The sequence below is a fragment of the Phaenicophaeus curvirostris genome, chromosome 5 (genome assembly GCF_032191515.1).
Source record: "Phaenicophaeus curvirostris isolate KB17595 chromosome 5, BPBGC_Pcur_1.0, whole genome shotgun sequence".
NCBI classification, from domain to species: domain Eukaryota; kingdom Metazoa; phylum Chordata; class Aves; order Cuculiformes; family Cuculidae; genus Phaenicophaeus; species Phaenicophaeus curvirostris.
The window spans coordinates 41,821,285-41,848,261 of NC_091396.1; the positions used below are offsets into that span (position 1 = coordinate 41,821,285).

General features: G+C 37.9%; 1 protein-coding gene across 1 annotated transcript; it reads right to left on the bottom strand.

Moving 5' to 3' along the window:
* Positions 1–45: 45 nt before the first annotated feature.
* SNX6 (sorting nexin 6) lies at positions 46–26,527 on the bottom strand. The gene is made up of 14 exons (XM_069858432.1): positions 26,423–26,527; positions 26,234–26,281; positions 20,966–21,070; positions 20,036–20,146; positions 18,364–18,485; positions 16,324–16,447; positions 14,980–15,075; positions 13,604–13,709; positions 11,105–11,180; positions 9,782–9,821; positions 8,981–9,067; positions 7,923–8,082; positions 6,902–6,987; positions 46–1,199 (listed from the first exon to the last, which is right to left on the bottom strand). The coding sequence occupies exons 1-14, from the start codon at positions 26,426–26,428 to the stop codon at positions 1,146–1,148; spliced, it is 1,221 nt and encodes a 406-aa protein (XP_069714533.1). The 5' UTR covers positions 26,429–26,527; the 3' UTR covers positions 46–1,145.
* Positions 26,528–26,977: the final 450 nt, after the last annotated feature.

Below are 26,977 nucleotides of genomic sequence, written 5' to 3' on the forward strand. Positions count from 1 at the left end.
ATGCACAGCAACACAACAAAATAAAATCAGATTCAGAGCTCGAAGTCCAGTTCGCAGAATGAGAACCTTTTCAGGCATTCCTTTATTTGGTATACCTTTACTTTTTATATTCTGAAGCAAAGCTTCTTGTCGGTGTCACAGTGGGGCAGTATTACCTTTCGCTGATATTTTACTCACTTTCTGTATCCCCTTCAGCTACTTTATTTCCCCTTTTTGGAAAGAAACCAAAGTTGTTCTCCAAAACACACTTCTGCCAAAGAAACTGCAGAGTCAGCCACCGGGCTCAGAACAATTTAAGTACACTGGAGAGGAAAGTCACAGACAAATGGACAGGCAAACAGATAAAACCTGAGAATGCAAGTGAAAAATTACTGGGCAAGTATTTAGTGTCAGACCAATCCAATACCTACTCAATGGTTTTACAGGATGAACAGAGAAAAAGCAAATTAAATTAATCCAATTTACTAGAAAATATTAAGCTTACAGATGATACGTCTGCATAATTTTAGAAAAATCGTCGATTTCATGGTTTATTTTACAATAATTGGATTAGTCTACAAGTTAAGGCAAACATACTAATGCATTTGCTTCTCTTTTTAAATCATAGTTAAAAAGGTTACACAAAGTTCTCCAAAATTTCTAAGAAATGTTCACAATTGAAAAAAAGATTAAGTTCCTTGATATCAGTACATGGAAAAAACCTAAGACAGTGTATACAATGCCTTTATAGGAACAATATTCAAATATCTAATGGTAATATTTAGGCCATTTGAACAATGTGCTTCAAATGGTAAACTTCAGAAATTGCTTACAAAGGTAAATAAGGTTGGCAGCCATATCATAGTATTCATAATGTGAACATAATTATATTGGCTATTTTCACAAAACCAGAGCATTTGGTTTCTGAACAATGAAAGCATATAATGATTAAATAAACATGAATATGTATGTATGACAAGTATGCTGTTGCTTCATACAGTCTGGACCTACTTTCAGGTGTTTGTTTTAATTCTTTTGAAAGAAGGAGCTTGCTTATGTGCACTTTGTCAAACATTTTCTCCAGGGAACCGTAAATGCCTATTTAGAGTCATGGAAACAAAATCCAGAGGAGGGCAGCCCTTGTCAGTGGGAGGACGGAGCGTAGCTTATGTGTCACCATTTAACACTGCCAGACAGCTCTGCAGCAGCTGCAAGTTACCCTGTAAAAATAAAGAAAAATGTGACCACATTACCTTACTTAATTTTATGCTTGCATCAATTTTTTTTTTTTATGAACGGCAATGACACCACTGAGGGAGAATAAGACAGGTATTAAGCTTATGTAGAAATATTTATGTAAGTAACTTCTACCTTAAAAGAGTTTTTCAAATGTAGGAACACTGTCTCATGTAGATACAGCAGGCAAACCATTCATTTTCATTAGATCAAATTTACTAAGTTCACAAACCCAACCTTATTTAAATTATAATAAATCATAGAATCGTACAATGTTTTGAGTTGGAAGGGACCTTAAAGATCATCTAATTCCAACCCCACTGCCATGGGCAGGGACATGTCCCACTAGATCAGGCTGATCAAGGCCCCATCCAACCAGATGAACACCTCCAGGGATGGAGCAGCCACAGCTTCCCTGGGCAACCTGTGCCAGTGCCTCATCACCCCACCTTCATTGTGAAGAACTTCCTCCTTATGTCTGGTCTAAATCTGCCCCTTTCCACCTTACAGCATTCCCCCTTGTCCTATCACTACAAGCCTTTGTAAACAGTCCCTCCCCAGCTTTCTTGTCCACCCCCTCCAGGTACTGGGAGGTCGCTATAAGGTCTCCTCAGAGCCTCCTCTTCTCCAGGCTGAACAACCTCAACTCCCACAACCTGTCCTTGTATGGACAACAGAGGCTGTGAGCCATTTCTGCCTGCAACATCTGATGTACTTGACTTATATCAGCATAGTTTGAGAAAGTCTTATAAATTCATATTCACACAAGCGTTTCTTGCCAACTCAGACTCCTAAGCTCTAGGTATAACGCTTGCTGGCAGAACCATAGTGACAGAAACATCCTTCTTCTGAGGAAAAAAAAATATAATTACTGACAAAGTATTTAACCAAATCCTTTACCACTGGATTTTGCTTACTCCCATCTTCTGTCAGTTCCAAACAGACATCTGTTGCTAGTAATGCAACTAATTATTTTTCCACAAAAACCCACAGAGGCAAGAGTGTATATATTAGTATTTGTGGAAAGAGATGTTTAGATTTCTTTTCTTTGAAGGAAGTCACTATCTTATTCATTTATAATTCATATGCTGAAAGACTCTAAAAGTATAGCCAAGGCTATAAATGCTTTAAGAATATGATTATCATTTTAGCAGTCTCACCAGCTATCAGAAGTCACGAAGAAAGAGAGCTAAACATTACCTATAGGGATAGTAAGACAGAATGGCCATAGAAAAAGAAACATCAATCTGTTTAGTATAGGTCAAAGACCAAGCAGAATCTAAAATACCTGCCAAACTCCAGCTTAAGTAAATCTAGGGTAAGTGCTGCTGATAGAAAGCCAGTACTCTCTTAGTCCCAGTCCCTCCCAGCCCAACCTGTGTGTTTTGACACAAGGGATGCTATGAAAACAAAACAAAGTAAAGCTTAGAAAAACCCATAGCAAATTTTAGCCCTATCTTACTAGGCAGCTGCACACATAATAGCACCAACATAAGGGAGAGGAACAGTCATGCATCGTCATCCTCCCTGGCAGCAGTCTGCACTTGCATCAGCTTAAAGCAATCTCAACCCACAGTTCAATGTTTCGCTTTTTCAAAAGTCTTGAGCTGCAACCAGGAAAGGATGAGAGCATATTAGCTGATTAAAACAAGTATTTTGTATAAACATAACTGGGCAGAGACGGTGCACTTAGTATTTGTGCATGGAGTGTCCCTGATTTACTAAAAGCTTGATTTCCATGTCACCCTCAGAGTCTTCTGGCAAGCCAGATATAGCTCAGGAAATGTGAGCTGTCTTTTAGAACTTCTCTCAATGCTTTGGTCATTCTGACTTCTTCAGTACGGCGATCTTTGTGGTTTGAGATCTGTGTTCTTCCCACAAAGAGCAAGTAACTTTTAACTGTGAGTTATACAGCAGCCTTCATTGTGGCTAAATTCCTCCCAAAGACAGCCTCTCCGGTGAGTTCCTACATCCATTTCTGCATCAGACTTCACTTTCACGCTTTGTGCTAGGCAACTCCAAGTCCAGAAGACACATGGCTAGATCATCTTGGAAACAGATTCATCTGTAAGACATCTAGTCTGGAGGTACTAGTTCCCACACCAAAAAAAATCACCACAACAGAAGACTTGTAGCAAAAGCCTGCAGCAGTGTTAACTGTCTCCCATAGCCCCTATTCCCCAGTTAGGTTTTATTTTGCTGGAAAGAGCACTTAGGCCTGAATCACAGATCACATTGCAATGTTTGGGAGTGCTGTGCTCCATATGCCACTGACCAGCTAAGCAATTTCCAGTTTGGGGCTGTTAAAATTTCACCTGCCTCCAGTAGATGTAGAAGCATTAAGACAGGGACTGCTGCAGCATCAGGCAAAGTATTTTGTCCAGAACCTTAGAGCAGGGGGCTTTTGATCTGACTTCATTAATGTATAGTCTACACAAAGTAGCTTTCTTCTTGCTTCTATCAGCTCTCTTTTGTCTCTGCTGCAAGAGGAATTACATGTCTACAAACACCCCACCTTACTTAGCCCAGACAAAACCATGGCTATTTGGCCTGCCTGAAATTGGAGCATTGTTCATTATCTGCATCACCACAAGTATTAAAAACATCCTCTCTGGGACAAGAAGAAATCTTCAGATTCCTGTAACATCATTCTTCACACATCAGGGCACAATACAATCTCAAAAAAAGTCTTCTCATACCTTCCTTTTATGGAACTGCCTTGAAAAGTCTAAAACCATTTCATCCTTCAATACTCTGTACAGACTAATAAAAACCTGTCCATAAGACTACCCTAGAACACAATGGTTATAGTATTAACATCAGAATTTCCCATTATATAAAATTGAAAAACGTAATCTATTGCCCTCGTAAATTCTGTGATAATCCAACTCAGAATTTGTAGAAATAAAAGCACAGCAAACAAACTGATCTACCTGCAGTAGCTTGTTTTGAATAAATATGAAACATAGGCCTTGAAAAAAAAAAATCCAGAACTTTCAGATCTAGTGAAAAACAAAATATCCTTTCATTCATCGGTCACAACATTTGTTAACATGTGAAGAACTGTCACCTGTAGTTAAAGTGGCCTTTTATACTGTAAAGCTTTAAATATTCAAAACTGCCTAGTGAATCTTACAGTACTCCATGATAAAATAGGTGAAAAGGGTCAGCAAAAATAAGTTAACCTTCAAAAACCAAGCTGCAGTTCAAAGCTTCGGCCTAGGCTGAGCTGCAAGCTCATGGATCTGGGAAATACCCCTTGTCTTTTGACAATATCCTTTTTGTGATTAAAATGGTACTTTGCTGGGGTAGAGGAAATGGATTTTTGGAGCAGGATGATGTGATTGTGATCCCTACTCCTGGGATCAGGCTTCACAAAGTTTCACCAAGTCAGTGAGGAAAGGGATTTCCCCAATATTTAATGCCTGGTGTGCTACTGTCTGACCTGCACTGGCTGGCAAAAAAGCAGCAGCCCCCAGACAAAAGCCACCCCCTCCACTCGAGAAAAGAAAATGCCTGCAGCCCTTTTAACAAAGGGAACAGAAGCTCCTGTGAGTAATCTTACCAGCATCCCCAGGCTGAGAAAACTCGCAGAGTACAGGAAAAGCAGCCAGTGGGCTTGTTTTATATGGCTCACAGAAAACAAACAAGGGGATCTATTGGCTACTTTCCCCCCTGGCAAATTTAGATACTGCCCAGGACAGACTGTCCTAGAGAGCCTCCCAAATTTTGAGAAGCACCCCTTATTCTAAAAATCCCACTTAATCTGTATGTGTGGGTAGCTACCGATGCCCATGGAAATGAGAATAAAATAAATACATGGTGGATTGTTCCTTCTTTTTAAAATCGGTCCTGTCATGGACCGAGTTTTCTTTTTCTTTCTTTTTATCAGGAAAAAAAAAACAACAAGAAACTTGATGATCCTCTATGGAGCCACATGGACCAAGGACATGTGCTGATACATCCTGCTATGACCTCTGCCAATGAAGACGGGCTGAGACCTTTTCCCACAGCGGTTGATTTTGTCTTTGGGTTTAGTATGATTAATTTTGCTACACCTGTATTGAGATTTTTTTGCCGCAACTGTTGATTTTGTGTTTGTTTTCCATATGGTTAATGTGGCTACTTTCACTATACTTGTATTACAGATTTTGGGTTTCCCTAAGTTGACTATTTCCTTTCATAAGGAAGTTGCATATTTCTCTGTTAATGCTATTATTGCTCCTCAGGAAGAGAGGTCTAGACCAACTGATCTCAACTGGGAGCAAGAAGTGGTGGTGAAAGGTATTCTTGAGGATGTCATCATCACAGATTTGTGAGTTCCGTCCTTGGGATCCAAAATTACATCCTTTGGAGAAACCAGATTACTAGGCGGCTTTATATGTGCCTCAAGTTTCCTAATACTCTGGTTTTAAGCCCCTTAAATTTATCAGAGCCAGTGGGATTCTGGTTACAAAACTGAACCTATAAATTTTTGGGAAAATAAGTGGCACTCCTTTGAATGATCCAATATTATTATTGCTTGTAGGTTGTGCATTAAGATTAGAGTTGTTTATTTACCATTGCTAGTAATCTAAGGGATAGAAAACCAAGGATAAGAACTATAATTTCAACCCTATTTGTTAAAATGTTATTTTTTGATCGTTAGATTTATACTCCTACTCATTCATTCGGCTATTGTTATATTAATGCTGACCCCTGCATAAGCATCCTGGTTGTCTTTTCTTCCCCTATCTGGTATATCCCGACCCCAAACTCCTCTTGTCTTTCAACTGTACAAGTCAAAAGAGGTCTGGGCATGACTTGATAATTCGTGGATCTGGGAAATACCCCGCGTATTTCACCACACAGATAAACGATTCCTCACCACCCCATTCAGGCCTGGACACGAGCGTGTAGCTCATAGGTCCGGGCCGTGACAGTCATCAACTCATTTCAGATTTGTGGTGACTATGAGGAATGCTAAAGGGCTGACTCCTAAAAGAAAGCTGCCTTCGGCTATAGGACTGTTAAAGTAAGAGACAGTTGTCTAAGAAATCAGTGCAGCTAAACTGATTTAACCAAACCCATTAATTTCATACAAATTAAAAGAATCAAATACCTTGTGAAATTTAAGGACAGGCCCCTTAAAGACTTTTTCCTCAAAAAATGTATTTTGATGAAAAGGCTCTCTGCAACACTCCTCTTTTGTCAGCACTTTAAAGGCAAAAAGGTTCAAAAAGCATATTCAAGAGTAACACTCATCTGACTTCAGATAGGTCTGTGTGATCTCATGCTTAATAGACAGCTTATCCTATACATCAAGTCCGCAACATCTGGACAACAGGAGGAACCACTTCCTATCTCACAGTAAAATGATGAAATGGGGTTTTAAAATGGTGGACGTGTTCAAAGTTTGCAGCTATAAATATCAAACAGCTAGAGAAACACAAAACCGAAGCCAGAATTGACTTCAAGGAGAGTTTTCCAAAAGGTACCTCAAAGCACACTAGTTTCTCAAAGATATTTCTCCTAAATTTTCCCCCATCTTATCCAAGAACATTCACCTTTATGGATGATGCTTTCCCTTGTAATTTATCTTCCCAACTGTAAAGTTCTATCACACAAAAAACAGAAGCAGTTTGGTTATTCAAGCATATAATTTTTAAGATCAGTTGAAATACAGGCTAAAAAGGATGACATTTACCTTAGCGTGCTTTAATTCCAGTTCTGCTAGTTCTACCAGATTTTTTCTGAATGCTGCAACTCTTCTTGTTTTAAAATCTATCAGTTCTATAGAAAATAAAAATGGATTAATTAATATTACTATCACTAGTACCCTGAACAGTTAACAGATTTTCCTTCGGGATGAAAGCAAACCACGACTGCAGCTCCTCATATCTAGCTGACCTGTTGTGGACACAAAGCTCTTTTGAACAAGACTGTAATGTCTTTTAAACATTTAATTCTCTTATTCCGTGTGCACTGTTTTTTCAAGGCTGATATGTTTATTTCAGGAAGATGCCAAGCTAAAACTAGAATGAAGAACGGAGGAAGCAAGTATGCTTTATGCATATACCTTTCTGTCTAGTAGGATTATTCATTCTTCTCTATCTGATTTATAGGACTCATTAGGCAGATTTACAGGGTCAAACAACTCTTAAATGATAAAAGCAAAAGAACATGGTGTTTAAACCTTCAACAAACATGCCCCAAATAAGAAGTTGGATGACTGCTAACTCAACAATTGCTAATAATAATTTTAGCCTAAAAAAAGGAAGTAAGTTTCCAGGAAAAAAGTCAATATGTAAATAAGGTTCCTTTTCCCTGGAGCTACTATAACTCTGCAGCTTCAGTGAAATCTCATTTAATGACCTCTCCCTTTTCTGACACAGCATCTCTGCAACAGACTGCTGTCTTCGCAGAAGAATGCATAAAACCAAAATGGGAATTTTAATGATACTTTAAAAGATTAGGTTTACCTTTACTGCTAGCAATTTTCATTTTGCATCCTATCCTATGTATATAAAAGTGTTTAACAAATAATATGCACCTAGAACTTGCTCTGCCTAATGGAGTTATGGGGAGCTAAAGGAAAATATCCTTTGATCTTTCTAAAACTAATAAATACTGATTAAAAGATAACAGAACAAAAACCTATTCTCATTGATATCCAAGAATCTGTTAATACTCAAATAGTAACATAGGATCAAAGACCACCCAAATACCTTGTTTTGCCGATTCAGATATTTTCTCAAATTTCTGACAGCATATTTGCTGTGTAGTTTCGGCTTGCAGCACATCTTTATTTTTTGCCCTTGCTTTATCCAATGCCTTATTAGCGTTTTCATAATCCACTAGTGACCTAGATCTTCTATACAAGAGATCCTACAAAAAAGGCATAATGTATAGAGTTTACAAGAATTTACCTAAGGATTTCAGTGTATACCAAGTAACAACAACAAAAATAAAACTTAAAAATCAGATTAATTTGAGTTTTGCTGTATTTCAGTTCTTACTAAGTAGTCTGCATTCACTTGACTTCATCCTGCAAGTCAGAGGAATATCCATACCAGACCACACATGCAACTTAATATTGTTTGGCCTGCATTTTGTCTGACAGAGGATAGCAACAGATGGCTGAGATAATACTCCAGAAAGACTAAGAACAGGCAATCGTGGGAAATTTCACGGCTTCTTAGATTAGAAACAAATTATATTTAGATTATGCAGTTGAAATATACACAGGGCCCGAGAAACAGCAGTAGCATTTTTTGTGCAACACTTATTGCTGTGATGATCTAATTACAGACATTTACTGTCAAGTGTTCCCAATTCTGTCATGATTCTTAATCATCCTACATCAAACAACACTCAACAAAATTTTCTGTAGGTACAGAATATTAATTGGGCCCATGTGTTTTTGTATCAGCATTTGCACATCATCTGGAGTATCCAAATTTAATATTAAAAAAAAGTAGGATTGCCCACAGTCTACAAGCAACAAACACACTGCAAACACATGAACAATTCACTGCCTCTTCCACTGTTTTCAATTATACTTGATAAGGGGGTCACGCAGTTCCAAACAGCCAGTCCCACAGTAAATAAATGCACTGTTAGTCCTTATTTTCAACAAAGATCCACATTTTGAGGGAGAAATTGCAGGCTAGAGGTGGCAGCATTTTAGCCTATCTACTCCGTGTTTCTCAAGACGATCCTTGATCTATTGCTTCTGTTTGTTTGAAGAAACATTATTTCACTGAATAAAACATCATATAATCACCTTAGCAGCTTGTGATTCCCTTAAGTAATATTTCAGAAGATCGGAAAGTTTAAGATCTTCATCCGCAGACACCCGGGCCTCTATTTTCTGGGAAAACAGTAAGTAAAAGCATCAATTTAAAAAAATCCAGACTTTGAGTATCCACTTATATGATGTAAATACAACATGTATTATACAATAGTACATGACAGATTGTCCTTCTCAAGAACTAAGATTTCTTTAAAGTACATATTTATGCAGGTACAACTGCGTTTAGGAAACGCACACATTTTTCATTCTAAAGTATTCCTGACATACAGCATGCATCTTCTGCTCCACCAAGCCAAATAAATAAGGCAAAAGATATTTGCAAATCTGGTTAGGAGATTCAGTAATAGTATTTCTGAGTCAGATATTTGCAGAAACAAATCCTGGGTCCAGAAAAAAAGCAGCATGACTGCTGGTTTTCGTGTTAAGGATTACATTTCTTTTTTCCATAAAGAATTTTGTGATAGCTAGTAACAAGTGTGGAAGGCCTCAATGCATTTTAGAGGAACAGAAGCTTTACTAATGTATTACACAGAAAACAGGAAGACTGCCTAGAAATGTTGAGTAGATTTACAACTTCTAAGGATCAACCATTTCACAAATCAGATGACTGAAATCTTATGCTTTTTCGTTCCCTGCCCAACGTAACTTAAATGCTTCATGTGGAAGCATCCATAAAAACATCCACGTATTAATGTCTAGTTGATACATGACGTCCTGCCAATTCCAGGATGTACACAAAGAATGTATCTAAAATGGTTTCATAGTACATACCCTTGTTTTGTCAAATAACTCTGATACCTTCAGAAAAAACCTGCACAAAGGAAACAGCTCATATTACATCATTAATTTGAACAGTCTAATTACTTAATAGAAATCAAAATATGTTCGGCAACACATAATAAATGCGCTGCTTAGAACTGTAATTCATAGAACTCAGAGAACGCAAGAGTTTCAAACTGCAGCACTTCAAACATCTGGGAATTATAAAGTAAAGAACAAAAAGGAAAGCTAAGGGACAAACAAAGCATAACGGATGGATGTTTTTACTGAAGGATAATTGCACAGCTCCTCAGGAATTCTTTTTGCTTCTGTGAATTAAATCCCAAACAACACCACCCTGGTTAACGGTCCTACACTATCATCAAGTATCCTTCACTCAAATTTGAACATTCGTTTCTTCACACAGTAAACGTTACTTATACCCTATTTGGAATTTAGGGAGGCTGAGCAATGATGTGACATCTTCATCACAGGAGACAATACAAGGGCTCAGTGTAACAACAGACCAAATTACAGTAAAATCATACTATTTTGACAAAAGATAGAGGTGATTCCTGACAGACCCTAACAGACTACATCAAATCTCAACACTACAATCAAAGTAATCAATACGTGAGCTATCACCACATTTGGAAGTATATCACTGTAATTCAGATAAATTAATAAAAATAAGTTCACTTCTGTACTCCTCTCCCTCCTGTCACCATACTACAGCAATAAGCGTATGTGTCCACAAGCATCAACATCTTTAAGCTAAGTTTTACTTTCAGATACACCAAACTTCATTTTCAAGCAATTCACTGAAAGATTAACGGACAAACATCTGTACATAGAGATCCTCTTCTATTTTCAAAGTTTTAGGGATCTCTGTAGATTCTTTCCCTTTTCTAAAGGCTGTAAAAATGCCAGAACAGCACACTATTTTTCAAGATGATGGTACAGAGAACACCCACAACCATCACTATACTCAGAATGAGGCCTGCTCTTGCTGCACATGTCAAAGCGCTTAAAACACTTAAAAACTGGTGAAAGACTTGAGTTTTTTTTCTTATTTTATGAGGATTTTTCCATCCCATTTGCGTAATTTTCTACAAACTGGAGAAAACACGTTTTTTTTTTCCCAAACAATTACTAAAGCAAAAGTAGTAAAGCAGCCTGTTACAGAAATGAAATACTAGAGAGGAAAACCTCTTAATGTAATTTAACTATAATAAATTCTGGTATTCTCATAACAATAGAGCTACCAATCTCAGTAGGTCACCATTAAAACCACTACTTAGCAAATTCCCCCATAAGTTATTAACAATATCTTACTTGCATATATCTGTGGAGTCCTGCGTTCCTAATGCATATAACGAAGAACCAATTCTATTATAGTCATCCGCTACATCTACAAAAACAAACAAGTACTTGTTTTACTGTTTCATTCCTCTTCTTTCTGATAATTTTGAAGTTCCTCCCTTTCTTCAAGAGTAGTTTTTTTCTAAAAGGAACATGCTTTAACACAGAAGCAGAAATAAAATTTCCATCATGTCATCTATTACAAACGATAGCTTTACACAATAAACATGGCACTCTGACCAAATCTTGAACAGTCTAACTTATCTAGGAATATTTAATACAATTAGCACCTGCTGCATAAACTTACTGTGCAGCTTCATTAGGTCTTATTTTGGTGGAAGATGCACAAACTCAATGGCTAAGACTCGATTTTAAATCTGAATCTGAAGTCTAAAGCTATTTGAAAAAAAAAAAAAAAAACAACACAGTAACAACAACAAGGAGTAAGTCAGTGTGCTTGGGAGCATAAAGTGAATACTAACTCCAGACTACCAAAACACAGCACTGTATGTGTAACACATTTCCTAACGCATGCCTGATTTTCACGAAACCCTTACCTCATCAACAAGTGGTCACTGGTTTAAGTAGCATTACTGTTAAAGCATTTAAAACACTGAAACTAGAAGCAGGGTTTGTAAAGAACAATGTATAATTTTACTATATAGCAATACCTCACTAGTCATCGCAAAAATCAAATCTCGGAACAGATGGCTTTCTTAAAGAGCTTTTAGTATAAACTCAATGGACAATAAAAACAATAACACATCTAAGCAATGAGCAGGAAAATATATTTGCTTGTTACTTTTCCAAGTAAATGCCTTTAAGCAAAGGTTTTTTTAAATAACATAACCTTGTTTCAAGAGATTGAACAGGTTACTTCCCAGTTAATTCATTACCCCATACATTCCAAGTGAATCAGTACAGTTGGTTACAGCGAAGAATGGTATTAAGAAGCCATTAACCTCCCCTTCTATTCTACTGATTCAAATGTAAAAATAGATTTTCTCCTGGAAAATCGGAAGTCAGTATCGTTGCAAGCCCTGCCTCTCTCTGTCTGTCATAAGTTATCCATGAACTAAAGATTGCCCATTTCAAAAACAGGCCTCCCAGGCAATAGTTCTGCTCCACTAGCCAGAATTTCAAAAGATGTCATCTGACCCAATTCAGTTTGATAAAAATTGTCAATGACCTTCCTAGGTAACTTGTGTCTGAAAACCCAGTGAAGCTTTTTAACAAGTTTGATCAATCTTCTCCTATCAGATCCTCCAAAACCTCATTTCTAAGAATTTTCCTGGTTCTACAGCCACCACGAAAGGCATTCTCACTCTGTAAACTTTGGCATCTAACTACCATGAATGAAGGTCAGTTTTCATTTTAAGAAAGCAAACAGAACACCAGAAACCACTTCAGGAAGGAACTGAACGGAGAGACAGGTTCCCCATAGTGCTTCATCAAGCCTTAAATGACTCTCTCCACTTCCTAGCATAAGCACAACAGCTACAAATGACTCTAGTCTTCATGTAACAGCAAAAAAGCATCTGAAGAGCTCAGTAAATTCTTGGTTTAACGTTTGATTCGATATGCACTTTAGAGTCCCTACCAATGGAGGTTCGTAACAGGTTCGTGGTCTGGTTTTATGTGAACTATATTACTGTAGATAGCAAAGATCAAATCTGTGACGACATATGCTTCAAGAAAGTAGATAGAATCTAGTATTCAATTTTGATTTATTTAGGTACAAAAACTTAAAATAAAGGGCAATAAAGGTCAACTTTCTTCTGAGCTTCTCAGGACACAGTAATCCTAAACCAAACACAGTATTCCTAAACAAAAGACTTCCCATTTTCTCAAATGCACTGCACTTAAGACAACTATCTAGAGCTTCCAGAAATCATCTTAAGTAGAGAGGTTAATAGCAAAGTGGAATATTCCACCTCAGGAAGAAAAGGGGTCCTGCAAACCAAACTACTGAATGCACATTTTCCAGTCTCCATTCTAAAAGGCTAGAAAAGGACACGTGACTTCATGATCCAGAACTAAGAAGCCAAATAGAGTTTGCTGCTCAGCAAGGTAGTGCAACGTCTAGTGTGTCAAGAAATTTCACTCTCATTCCATCAAGAGCAACTTTATTACAAGTAAAATCACATATACCACTCTATTACCCACCTTGACACTTTAAAGACTAAGAATCATACTTCAAAAATATATAATTACATTAAGTATGTTTCTCTTCAAAGGGACAGATGAATAACCAAGATAACTCTGGTGTTACATCAGGCTGTTCCTACTCCACCCAGTCCACTACAGCAAAGGCTAAACTTCGAAAGGCAGATTTAAATTCTTTAGACTATCTGAAGACTACATTTGGAGAAATTAACTCACTTTTCACATGCAACTAGAAATTACTGCTCCTCATGAACAACTTCCATACACTTTAACTAGTCCTATTTTCACCCTGGAAAAAGAACTCACTTTTATGTGATCTTGTCATTTTATCAGATTTGGCAGAGGCATCTTTGACTCGGTTGTGATATTCTACAAGGAATGTTCTTTCATGTTCGAAGAAGTCATCCACATCCTACAAAACACAAAAGCAATTTAAAAACCAAGATTTCACTCACACTGTACATAGCAATTGCAGAGATAATTTTATATATTGCTGCTGCTGTGACATGAAATGCAATATATTTTTGTCTAAAACAACATTTCTGTAAACTGATCTCCTCACTTATTTTATCATGATTTCAAGTTTTATTAAGAATTTATTAAGAACTATGAATTTGTAGCAAGTACTCTAAAGGTCTAGATAACTAAACCTAAAGCAAAGGAAATAACTGCACTACTAACTACCGCTGTGAAAGGAAAACAGAATGTCAAGTACTTACTAAACAAACCTAGAAAAAGGGGAGGTGGGGAAGAAAGATAACCAATTGCACTAACACTGCCGTTGCAGCAGAGATACTATGAACTCCTAGCTCAGGAACACTGATATTGATGACAGGCTTCTTTCAAGTTGGTAAATGTAAATTAATTTTAATATTTTCTGTATTACAACTTGATATATTTCATTTATATTTATTTTTTAAAAAACCTCTAAAATGGCACAGATGCTTAATTCCACGGAATAGCTTACAACATGGGCTTTGAACATATGCTCATGAAAACTGCCTGTTATTTGGACTTTGTTTTCCTCCAGGTCTTAACCCACAGCTATGTCTACTTTACAGCAGTTTTGAAACTCAAGATTTTACAACTAGGAACTTAAGTTCTCCTCATTTTCTTGCAAAGGGAAAGTTACCACTGCTAAGAAAGAAGATCAAAATCTTCTGAAGAAATTTATGCTTCTTACAAAACCCATCTTACAACTTAAAAATGAAACCTTCATTAAAATTCTTTTTCTCTCAGTTATTCTTGCATCTAATGGGAAAAGTAACATCACCTCTACTGCTCTTCTTAGTTTTGAAAGAGTAGAAGGATGGTACAGGGTTGATGAAATTCACACTGTGTTAGTAACTTCTGAGCTGCAACAGCTGTTAAAGCTAGTGCACCTTCTCACTACATATCACTACATAAAATGACAGGCCATAAGGAAAAACACATTATCATATACAGATTAAAAATAAACGCTTAATTTCACAAAACAGGGGAGAGAGTACTGAAAGCCCTTTTTCACAGAAGTAATCAGACGGTTCTCAGTTATCTTGCATCCAAGGCCACAGGTTCCTTCCCATGCTTTGTCTCTTAGACACTGTCACAAAAATCTCTTTATTTATAGCTATGTAAAAATTAAAAAAGGAGGACAAGAATGAAAATACATTTTAAATCTTGATATGTGAAACAGTAATCACCTTTACTCCTGAAACAATTACACCATCTGCTGATTTAACCATATTTTTAAAGAAGTCTTCAAGTTTCTCTTTCTTGTTTTTCCCACGAACACTTAACTGAAAAACAAATTCATTTATCAAGTTAGTTCATTTTCTGGAGGCCATACAAGCTTTAAGTGAAAAATAGAACTGCAATCCACAACTTGCTACTCCTGCTCTCTGTTTAGTCTTATTCTCTGCACTAAAGGACAGGGCACTATGCACCCAGAATGACAGACTACCTCATTTACTGGACTGCTCTTTATTCTCTAAAATACTGTTCCAGGGGAAAATAATAGCAACATTCTAGCACATGCAGATAATACCAAAAGCACAAAGTGTGCATTTCAATTATCAATAACACAGTATTTATCACACATAGTATAGCTGTTGAGTTAACCTAAAAAGAGCAAAACCTAGCTATATAAGTGCAGAATGGCAGATCTCCAACTTTTAGAAACTACGGAAGCATTTACCCCTCACTGCAACAAGGACAATGTTGGTTTCAGCCTCTGCTCTACTTGTCCATCTAAATTTGCCCAGTATGACTTAACTGAGTTCCTGAAGCATTTCTACATCAAGCAACAGGCAGATCCTATGTAAGATATTTTTAAATTAAGCTGAGTGAAGCCAATCTTTGTAACGATTTCTTCAATGTTCAAGGCTGACTTCTGCAATTTTAAAAAGCATCTGAATAACGTTTGCAGAATATCAGCAACCACTGACATGAACACCAAAGAGTTGTTATGAATCCAAGGAGTCCTCTCCAATAACTCAAAATTAGATAGCAATTCAGTACATAACATGTGGGTAGCCACACTAGTCCAATGGCTAGAAAAAAAATTTACACAAACTTTCACTGACACTATTAGCAATAAAGGCTTTATTTATCAGAATATTTCATTAGAAATCCTCACTGGTTCTGTTAGCTACCGAATTTAAACCATAGTTCTAAATCCTAAAATTAGCCTTCTGTCTGTTTCATCATTCTTCCCCTCAAAAAAAAAAAAAAAAAATATCAGTCAAGAAGTGGACAAGTTTAACGTCAAGTGAAAACACCACCAAAAGTTAATCTTTTTAATCCAAAACATATTGGATTCCCATTAATATTTTTTATGCTGAGGCTAGAGCACATAGCCCCAGGTGGCAGCAAAATGAACTCCTACAGACAAAATTAATTTCTAACTTTTACAATACAAACACATCTGGCATGAAGGAATTGATGCAATTTGCTCCAGGAGGTAAAGCCCTCTTAATCAATTTTCCATCCTACTATAAAAGTACATCTTGATTTCTCTTGCCAGCAATTCAATTTTGAATACTCACATCTTGATTATATTCCAAGAATACATGGAAATTTAAATCCTTTCTCAAAATAGGATGTGCTGCCACGCGACACAAAAACACCTCATGCATTGCAACTGTCTTCTTGAATATTGCCAAATATTCACTGAAAACCAGAAACAAGACAAACATAAGAATTTCACAGGAAGCAATTAAGTTTGAGATAAGCCTAGTGAGCAGCTTTAAGAGATCCTCAGTAACAATACAAAATTATGAGCTGATATAGTAAAGGCTGTAATTCCAATATCTGATAAATACATAAATAGTACAAAGTTACTACTACGGGAAAACTTGAAGCCCTAACATATTACAGACTTTTAATGAGGAGTCAGCAAATATATTCTGTTATTCAAGGCTAGCTAACATAGACTGGTTTGCTGAAAGTGTAACCTCATTCAATTGTCCTTTCCCCAACTCCTCAAAAATCAAGAAACTGAGATACAGACACTAGTAGGTACTAGCAAATTCCTTCCTCCCCATCTCCATCCCCTTGCCTGTTTGCACCCTCCTTACTTATTAAAACATTTAGGTAGTTTTCTTAGTTCTTTAGATAGCAGGTTTTATTCCATGTTAAAACACCTAGCATTTTGGGGCTGAAGCTTATTGTGGACATCTTGCTCCATAGTGGTTCTTAAAATGAAATTAAGTGCTGTGTTTGGTAGGTAGAACCAAAAAAAAAAAAAAAAATCATGTTTAACCATGACAATTGAACAGTTGCCCAGTTCAGCCAACTCAGCTTCAAAGCAATTACTCTTTTATTAAGAGGAAGACATTCTTATCAATACAAGTTTGCTAAAATTCATTTTGCTTTGGGAATCCAATGAATAAGATGTAACTTGCCTAGAAATGAGGAAGGAGCTCTTTTCCCCATTCTGAGGTCAGTAAACTGATAATCAACACTTTTGCTTCCACTATGTGCAAGGAGGTTAAGACTTACATACCAGCAAACCAGCAGGGCCAGTGTTGGGAGATGTTTGATCTCAGTGAGAGTAGTAGTCATTCAGTGAAGACAAAAAAGGAGGATGCAGAGGATGGAGGTGGCAGTAGAAGAAACCCAAAGTTTTCTGTGTTATCCAACCCCTAACCAGACCACAAGAGAATCATGATCAGGGCCGCTGGAAAACTACAGATTCTTTAAAATCTATAGTGTTTTGCTCATTTCCAGTTTTCTGCATATGAAGTGTATATCTACTCTGCTATAAGTCAAGCTGTACGTAACAACAATACAGAGCTTTAAGACATTTGCTCACAGCAGCTGGAGTTCGAAGAGAAAGCAGCAGTTCTAAGAGTTCTATGTACTTTTCTTGCCAATTCAGAGCTCTTGATAGAAGCAGTCTAGAAGCAGCGTAAATATACACTTGAAAACTGAAACCAATGACAGGAAAAAGATCAAAGAAGTGAATGCATGATAAGGAAAGTGGATGAAGCAAGGAGAAACTTCACTGTGTAACTCAATATGGAATAAAAAGCCTCAAAGCAGATATTTCAATACACATTAAATTCACAGTAAGGGCAAATACTATTTTCAGGAAGTATATTCTCCTTGTGAAAAAAAGGAGTGTGAAAAAAAGTATTTTCTAGTAATCTCCATGTTGCTTGGGAAACAGAAGATTGGCGTCTGTTTACAGTACCAACTACATGCAAAAATCCCTTGTTCAATCACTACGTGTATAAACAAAGGCTCATTATGCTTACAAAATGTGGAACACCAGAACTAAAAAAGACAGAGGTTACCTTCTCTCTTTGCAGGTATTCTGTGAAGAAAACTATCTAATCAGCTTTTTCCTTATAAATGAACGCTCAAGAATAAGTTGGTTTTTTTTCCCTGTTTCAGAATATCTTCCATGAAATTATTTTTACAATTTTCCTAATGGCTCTGATCATGATCACTAAGATAACCCTGGTTATGTAGCAACTTGATTATCCAGCATGTATCTCCAAGAACCATTAAACAAACAGCGCTAAAATTGAGGGACTAAAAGAAATAAAACTATAAAACTAGTAGTAATCAAGCCTACATACGCCTCCAATTCTTGTTTCATCTTGGTAAATTCTTCTTTAGTCATCGATCCTTCCCCTTCTCCAAGTTTCTGCAATTTCTCCCTTGAGGCATCGAAGTCAGGCCTGGGTGGTGCTGGTGGAATCTGGAATTCAATCAAACCTATTTTAATTGCTTATCTTCTCAGTGAAACAACATCCATTCAGTACAGGAACTGAAGACTGCCTGCAGCTTTTTCTTATATGGCTTTCCCTTTCATCATTCATTACAGCATTTATGAATAAATTCTCTGATTCATGAGTTAGACATGCTGCATTACTGTACCAATTTTGGCTCAACAACCTTGAAAATTACTAATGTTTAAACAAATGGCTTCAGTAGTTTAGTTACAATAGAAACCAAGTAATACCTAGCTTTCCTGTTACAATGAATTAAAACTTGGAAAAATTATTTTATAATTAGTTTTGGTCTATCCTTATTTAGTAAGGATTGTTTCTTTTTTTAAAGAAAAAAATCCACAATTGTTTTCAAATCATCCACTTATAACCCTCCAAAATTTTATACAAAAAAAAAAAATCCATATTGTTTGCAGGCACTAGTCCTTTCTTGCAGCACTGTTGACATTAAAGATACATCTGTTGAAATAACAAAGCGCACAATAAACAAGTCTCTACTTAATCTTATAACATAGTGTATTAACATTGAAAGAGATAACACCACAGTCAAACTAATCCTGCACTGCCATCAGAAAAGGGACACAGAACAAATCTAAACTGTGCTTAAGTTTTAGTTCACTGATATTTGCCCATTACATTAATGTATTACAAAAAAGAAAAATCCACTACCTATGAATCTAATGTCTGAAACTAGTTACCAAAACACTGAAGGTCTAGTCACTTCTAATAGCTTTTGTGACTGAAAAAGACTAGCTCAAGAATGATATGACACATCAAAGATAATATGCATCATCTTGTACCCACTAGTTAATTAGAAATACATTTTCCTTCTGAATCAGTAGACACCCCTCTGACACAGAATTAATACCTAACTTTCACACAAAGATGACAAACATTCCTATTCGTAGTTAGAAGTATGAACAGCAGCACTCATTTTTAATAGACAGTATCATAAGGTTAAGGTGACTATTTTGGGACCTCTGTTATTGGAGGCCTGCAATAAACTTCAAAACTTGTGCATTAAGGTTCTTTGCAATTCTATATGGTATTAGTGTTGTTTTTAACTCTCCAACTGACTTCTAGTAAAATGACTCTGACCACCATTATGAAAACTGGAAAAGCGTAATTACTAGAGCTCAGTTACCGTACTTTTCCCATTCAGCTAAAACAAAGGCAACATTAAACTTGTAACTTAAGTTAAACATTAGCCTGCAAAAACAATACCACCAAGCTACACAGTTCACCCATCTCCCACATTTTTAACACAGTAGACCAAAAATGCACTTAGATACAGATTAAGTTACTCATTCCTTAGAAGTGAAATGCAAGAAAATATGACAACTACAGTAACTTTCCTCCAAGTTTGCTTCAACCATTTATTCTGTGTAATTGCATAAAATGAAGTATTAGAACATCTGATTTTAGAAGGAATGAATAGCTGTCATTTCTATTACATTTAAAAGCAGTCACAAGAACTTTTGAAACAGTGCACATAAATCAAAAGAACTGTAATACTTACAATATAGCCAGCATAGTCCTCATTCTCAACAAAAGAATCATGCAGCCAAATAAACTCCTCGTGTTGCCGGACAACAGAAAATTCATTTTGTTTGAAATTTGGCAAGGAACTCTAGAAGAAAAGAGAAGGAAAAATTAAGGAAAAAAAGAAGAAAACACATGACCCACATGTAAAAAGCCCCAAACCCCACGTTTTTCATTACTATACAAAAAACATCTTGAAGGAATAAGAAAAATACCCCTTTAAAAAGAATCCAATCATCCAAGTAAGGATTTGGGCATAAAAAAGTTTGTACAGCAATAATTACCCCCATTTTAATTAGTGCAGCAACCAATTGGAATGGGTTGCCCAAAGAGGTGGTGGAGTCTCCGCCCCTGGAGACATTCAAAACGAACAGAAAAAAGATTTGAGCAATGTGCTCTGGTTCACCTTGATTTACTGGGGTTAGTGAGGGAGGAGATGGGGTTAAATGACCTCCAGTGATTCTTCAATCAATAAACATTCAAATCTTAAAAAAAAAAAGAGAAAGCCACAAACAAGCAGTAACTAGAAATGACTCTTGAATGTAATTACATTATGAAATATATTTTTAGAATCTGAAACCATGACTAATGTGATAAAAAAACTATACAGAAGGATACTGAGGTCTATTAAATATTCTGCCTACAAACAGGCAAATTAATAACTACAGGGATGGCATGACGACACATCAGTATTAAAAACGTCACTTTTTTTCTTAACAGATTTTTAACCTTTTAACTTTTTAGTAGTCCTTTTCTTAAGCTCTGCAGGCACACAGTCTCCTAAACGTGAGATAATACTAATTTCTCATTTCCTTTGGATTGTGTTACAATTGTTTCACTAGTTTATGTAAACTTTCTTTCCTGTATAATTAAGAAAAAGTTCGGTGTACAAAACCCAGGCACTTACCTTTGTATGGACAGTGAATTTCACTTTGTCCCTCTCACTAAGTGCATCTGAGATATCCACTTGCAGAGCAGCATCAGTCTGGAGATCTACATTTATTGCTCTGAGCTAAACAAAAAAAAAATTATTTAGCTTAAATCAGAAAAAAAAGGTTATCTATATTTCCCTTATCCTCACCTTGAGAAGAACCCTGATCTGGCAATGCTAAACATCCTTAAAGACTGAAGACAAATTACAATAAAAAAAAACCAACATCAAAAGATTATTTCCAGCGGAAAAGGAAATTCCAGTAGTACTCCTTATGGCACACAACTGTAAGTAAATGTACTTCTAAAGGTAATTATAAAAGTACTAACAGCTGGAAATGTACTTTTAAGGAGAAAAGTGGCCCTGCATTTCAAATAAGCAAGCTATTAAAGATCTGATTTTCTCACATTGTTTACATTATTTTTTTGGTTAACATTCCCCATGATAACACTGAAAAAGCTGAGAAGTATCCTGAACTTCACAAATCTAAGTCTCCTTGAAATTTTATTGTTTTGGGGAGTGGGGAGGAAGAAAAAAACACAAATTCAAGATTTCAATCTCTTCAAAATCAGCACAAGAAATGGCAAAAGTGCAAGGACTATATATAATTTTTTCCACAAGCTGTAAAACCTGAACGCTCTCACAAAAGAGTTCCGAAGTTGCATCAAACAGAAAATGAGACAATGATCAAATATAAAAAACACGTAACATTATCTGAGCACTGCAATGTCTGGCAGTAACTGTACCAACCACTTCAACAGCACTTGGTGAAACAATAACTTCATCTAGACCCCACACAGAAATTCGTCCCCTCACCCATGCACCCTTGTTGTTCTAGAGCAATTTGTCCCATAACAATTTCACCATGAGGACTGACAGACGTTCAGAATGTTTATACAAGTACTAAGGATAAGTCTGAAATCTTCTCCAATTCACACAGAGGAAAAAAAACATACTTCAACATCATGCTCAGGAGGTTTACTAATTACTGAGACACTGTTTTCTTTGACACTGCATTTTTTCCTAGAAATATCATATTCTGCAGTATAAATATGCTTTGCCATACCAAGATATAGACTTCTTCAAAATTCTTCAGCACTGCATTTTGAAGTCTGCGCTCAAAGACAAAAATGCTTTAAGTATCAGCAACACACAGTACAAAGGTTACACATGAGCATATTTTGAAGGTAATGCTGCAAGGCACTGGAACAGCACTAAGAGAGAAGCATCAACTGCCACATACTTGTTTTTCACTAGTTATCTTAATCCTTAAATCTTAAATCACAGTGGTCAGTTCCCACTCTAGTTTTCTCATTAACCTCAATGCACAAACAACTCTGTTGCTTATGTACCAGCAAACCAGACTAGTGCATCTTAATTAATTAAATGACTTAATGAATTAAAGTAAATAAAAAAAAAACAGTCCAGCATATTCTGCTAGGCTAGCAAAATATAATAGTTCAATAGCTATTACACAAATAGGAATAGCTTTTCCTTACAGCAAAGCTGGAAATCATTAAAATCACCGCACAGTAACACACTCATAAATGTGATTCAGGCATCCCCTTGCTTTTCTTCCCAAGTGTTAGGGGTTCACTACCTCACACAAAGGCATATTATCATGCAATGACCCACTGCAGATCACCCCTCAGAGGCAGAATCTCCTAGCTCCTACCAAGTCTCCAATGTGCTTAACATCTAGTTTAGGAAAGAAAAATATAATGACATACCAATACCTGCTGTATGTCATGACACAATATTCTTAATTTTGTAAAAAAAGTTCTTAGTGGTTATGCTGTCTGGAGTACTGTTTTTGCCCGGTCCCCTAGAAAATATCAGAGTAACCTCAGCAAATAATCTGGATTACCCAAATTGCATTTTTCTAGTCTTTCATAGGTCACAAAAATTTTCTACTAAAATATTTTTCCCTCTTTTTTTAAAAAAGTGTTACAATACAAAATTTGAACTTTCAATACACGAACTGTCCATCACTAGCGTGCATGCAGTCTCTAGTGCAGCACAACCTGGCTACATGCACTATTCAGCTTCAGAAACAAAATGCTTACCTGTGCTGAGAAAATTAAGAACTACCTAAACATGACAACTTCACTCACAGCATACAACAATATTTGTTTGATTTATGCTAGTTATGTTTGTAACAGTTTTGAAGAGTTTAATCATATGTTAAATCATGCCGTGTAACCTGACTGCCAACAGGGAACATTTTCATCTGCAACGGTAATGAAGCATTTATGAAAGGTGTCAGAGACAATCAGAAAGTTGAAAGACTTTAAATGTATTCATGTGACACAATGGTTCACGTTGCATTACCTGGAATTAAATTCACAAACAGTACCATCACACAACTTAGGTAATTTCCTCATCACTACTTCCAAAGAAAAACCACCACCAATGGACAATTTCATAGTCATGAAGAAAACAAAAAATGAAAAAATAAAATGCTACAAAACCTGATTTGGATCAAAAGTCCAATCTGGACGAAAACAGAAATGAAAGTACCTTAAATTCTGGAAAAAATGGAGGTGGGACACAGTTTCTTTGTATCTTGCTCCCTCTTCCCCCAGTCCAATACATACAGCGTAGCACAGTAATTTTATGCTTAGATACAGGCTCTACACCCATCCTGAACAGCTTGCAAAACAAAAGCTAACTTATTTTAGCTGCTTTACAGTTTCCTATGCTACACCGTGAGAGTCACTGTTTTAATCAAAGGGTCTAGAAAATACCAGAAGCTAAAGTCAGTGCTACGCAATGTAACATACTAAAAGAGAACACAATGCAAGTAGAGGATTTATCACCTAAGCTCTTCCTCAAGGATCAACTATACTTCAAATAATAATGGAAGGAAGCTCGTAGAGACAAAGGGAACAATCAAACCTTTAATTCCTAGATCATGTCATCCCTTGACAATAGTAACTTCTATACTCCAAACTCTTGGAAAAAAAAAATTTAGAGAAAAAGGACCCTTTCTTCAAGCTGATTCTTCACAGGCAGATAAATACCCAGAACGTGGGAAACAAACAACACAAAAGATTAGAAAGTATCATCACAGCACCAAATTTCCAGCAGACCTGATCTAAGAGACAGCTTATTTACCCTAAATAAGTAGACAAGAGCATTAGCCAGGTTGGTTAAACTTTATGTAGACATAAAAAACCCCACAAGACAGTATTAGTAGAGCAATACTATACCATCTTCCAAAGTATGCATAGTTTACATTAGAGAGATCACAAAAAACCCCAACAGGAACCAAGTTACTCCAAGCCAACTCAATAGTATCTTCCCAAGTGATATTTAGAAAAGCAATTCCTGCAAGCTCATTTTATGCAGACTGTTTATAATAAGTTCCTTCTACAGACCACCCACTGTTACTTCCTCAAAGACGATTCTCAGTGCTCTATTTCACAGTTCTCTGGAAAAGACTCCATATGGTATAACACAATTATTTGAGAATTAACTCCCTATGTGGCATTAGCATATTTCCAGCCCTCTTTTCACCCCATCACCTCCATGTTAAACTTAAAACAACTGTATCTGACCAACACAATTCTGAAGTGTTAAACATACAGTTGTCATAGCAAAATCTGAATTCTAGAGAGGAAAGACTACCAGTTTTCAAAAGTAAAAGCTGAATTAACCTAATCAGAAGCTGCTGCCCATGCTCTCAAATAAAGGCTCGACCTACTCTTCTTTTAATCACAAATGGAGGAAGGCGACAAATCAGAATCAGGGAATCACTTTATGAAAATCTGTTGATTTTTACTACTGCTACTAAGAAAAAAAGTTTTGAAGATTAAAGCACAACAAATCCATTCATGAGGACTGCTAGTGTTGCTTTTGATTGGATTTTCTGTATCACAATCAAAACCAGGCAGATAACCTGTTTTTTAACCCCAGGTATTTACACAGCAGTGCAAAAATCACAAACCCAGAGTCAGTGAAAATAAGAGAATGAAAAAAATTAGGGAAAGGAGAAAGACGCTATTCTGGTTTAATTTCTCAGTGCTGGATGAAGACAGGGGAGGGAAAGAAAATCAAAAAAGAAGAAAAAAAAAAAAAGACTGCACTTGGCCAACTAAGATGATGATGTAAGCAGTCCAACAGCACAAACAAGACTCCTAAGAGATTTCTTAAGGTTTTCAAATTACATTGTGAACTCTGACTAGCCATAGCCTCAGAGTAGAAAACTAATAATGAAACAAACAAGTTTCACAGGAGATGAGATCTGCATTATGTTCTGCACCTTCACACAAAGAAAATTAAACTGTGCACTTCAATGGCTGTTCCTAAATACCAAGGACAACCTATGTAAAATAAGGCTCCACAATTAACAAGTTCTTCGGTTCTTGTTCTGAAGACATTCTAAGGACAATAATTTCTACCATCTTTTTTATCCATTATTCTTACTAAAGCAGCTGTATAATTCAAGGCAAAAGCTCTACAGTATCCAGAATTGGCCTAATGTATTACTAGAATTTCCTCCTTTAATTTCCAGTTGTGAACTGGAACATAAAATGCACTAAATTCCGATCACATGCACACAGTCAAAAATCGTTTAGTACTTAATATTTGACACCTGAGAATGGCACATATAATAAAAGACCATACCAACACAACATTTTTCAGATTTCATTTGTTCGGCAGTACAGTGGATGCAGCCACTTTAATAAGCAGCAATAGGCAAGGCAACCTAAGCAACCCAGAAGCTGCTCTCCTACCTTGCTCAGAGTGAGTCCCTCTCAAGACACTACCCAATAGTAGTAATCAGTCTGATTAAGTTATACCAGATTAGCCGATTCGCTGCTAAAAGGAGGCAGGCAAACAGAGCTGGATGAAGCAGTCAGAAGGAAAAACAGAAACAGCAAAGCAGAGAAAAAGGTTTTCTCACTAACAAATATCACGACACCCTGTACCAGCAGCAAAACTTCTTTTTATTAAGGAGTTCATCACGCAGCGGGGCCCGAAAGGAGACCTAGGGGAGAAGCCCCGGGGCCCAAAGGGGAGGGAGGGCAGGGACGTCCCGCCTCGGCCCCGGCTCTCCGGGCAGACCCCGCCGCCCCCCGAGCCGGAGGGGCCCGGGCCCGCCCGGGGGAGGGCTCAGAGGGAACGCGGCCCCCCAGAGCCCTTCCAAGCACCGAAGAACCGCCCCTCCCTCCAGAGCTCGGGGGGACGAAGGCCGACACCGTCAGAGGGAGGCGGCCCCGCGGGTCCGCGCGCACTTACGCCTCGGTCCTCCTCCGAGAGGAAATCGGGGCCGTCGTCCGAGCCTTCCTGCCGGGGGCGAAGAGAAGGCGGCGGCCGGGGTGTGGGGTTGGGGGGGGGGGGGGAGACAAAGCGCACAGGTTAGCGACTCGGCCGCGGAACCGCGCGCGCCCGGCCCCGCCCCGGCCCCGCGGCCGCCCCGGCACCCACCATCATGGCTGCTCGCTCCGCGCCCGCCGCGCCGCCCGCAGCCCAGCGGGGAGGGGCGGGGTGGGACCGCGCGCGGCTCCTCTCGCGAGGGGCAGAGAGACAGAGAGCGGCGGGGGGAGCCACCGCCCCCGCCTCCTCCTCCGCCCCGTGCGCGCGGAGCCGCCGGGAAGGGGCGCGGCCGTCCCCGAGCTTTGTTCCTGGCACGCGCGCGGGGCGCTCCCGCCGGGGGCGGCGGGGGGGGGGGGCGGGCTCCGCGGCGCCGGCTCCTCCCCGCCTGCCTGCCCCAGGGGGGCGCGAGGCGTGCGCAGCGCCGCGGGGGCAGCCAGTGGCTCGCAATGGGGGTTTGATTTCTTACGGGGAGCGGATCGAGGACTTGCCTGCCCTTCCGACTCAGAAGTGGAGCCGCTTAACGCTGCCTTGTCCAATGATACCACTAGCTGCGGACTAGACTGAATAGAAGTGGGGAGCGTGGGGCGTCTGTGCCTGAGACTGCGTTTTTCATAGAATCATAAGAGTAGTTTGGGTCGGAAAGGACCTTAAAGATCATCTAGTTCC

Excerpts from the sequence above, each read along its gene's own strand:
- SNX6 (XM_069858432.1), bottom strand. Across the intron at positions 9,822-11,104 it reads GACTCCACAGATATATGCAA|GTTTTTTCTGAAGGTATCAG; the intron begins GTAAGATATTGT and ends TCCTTTGTGCAG. Across the intron at positions 9,068-9,781 it reads AGTTATTTGACAAAACAAGG|AAAATAGAGGCCCGGGTGTC; the intron begins GTATGTACTATG and ends CTGTTTTCCCAG.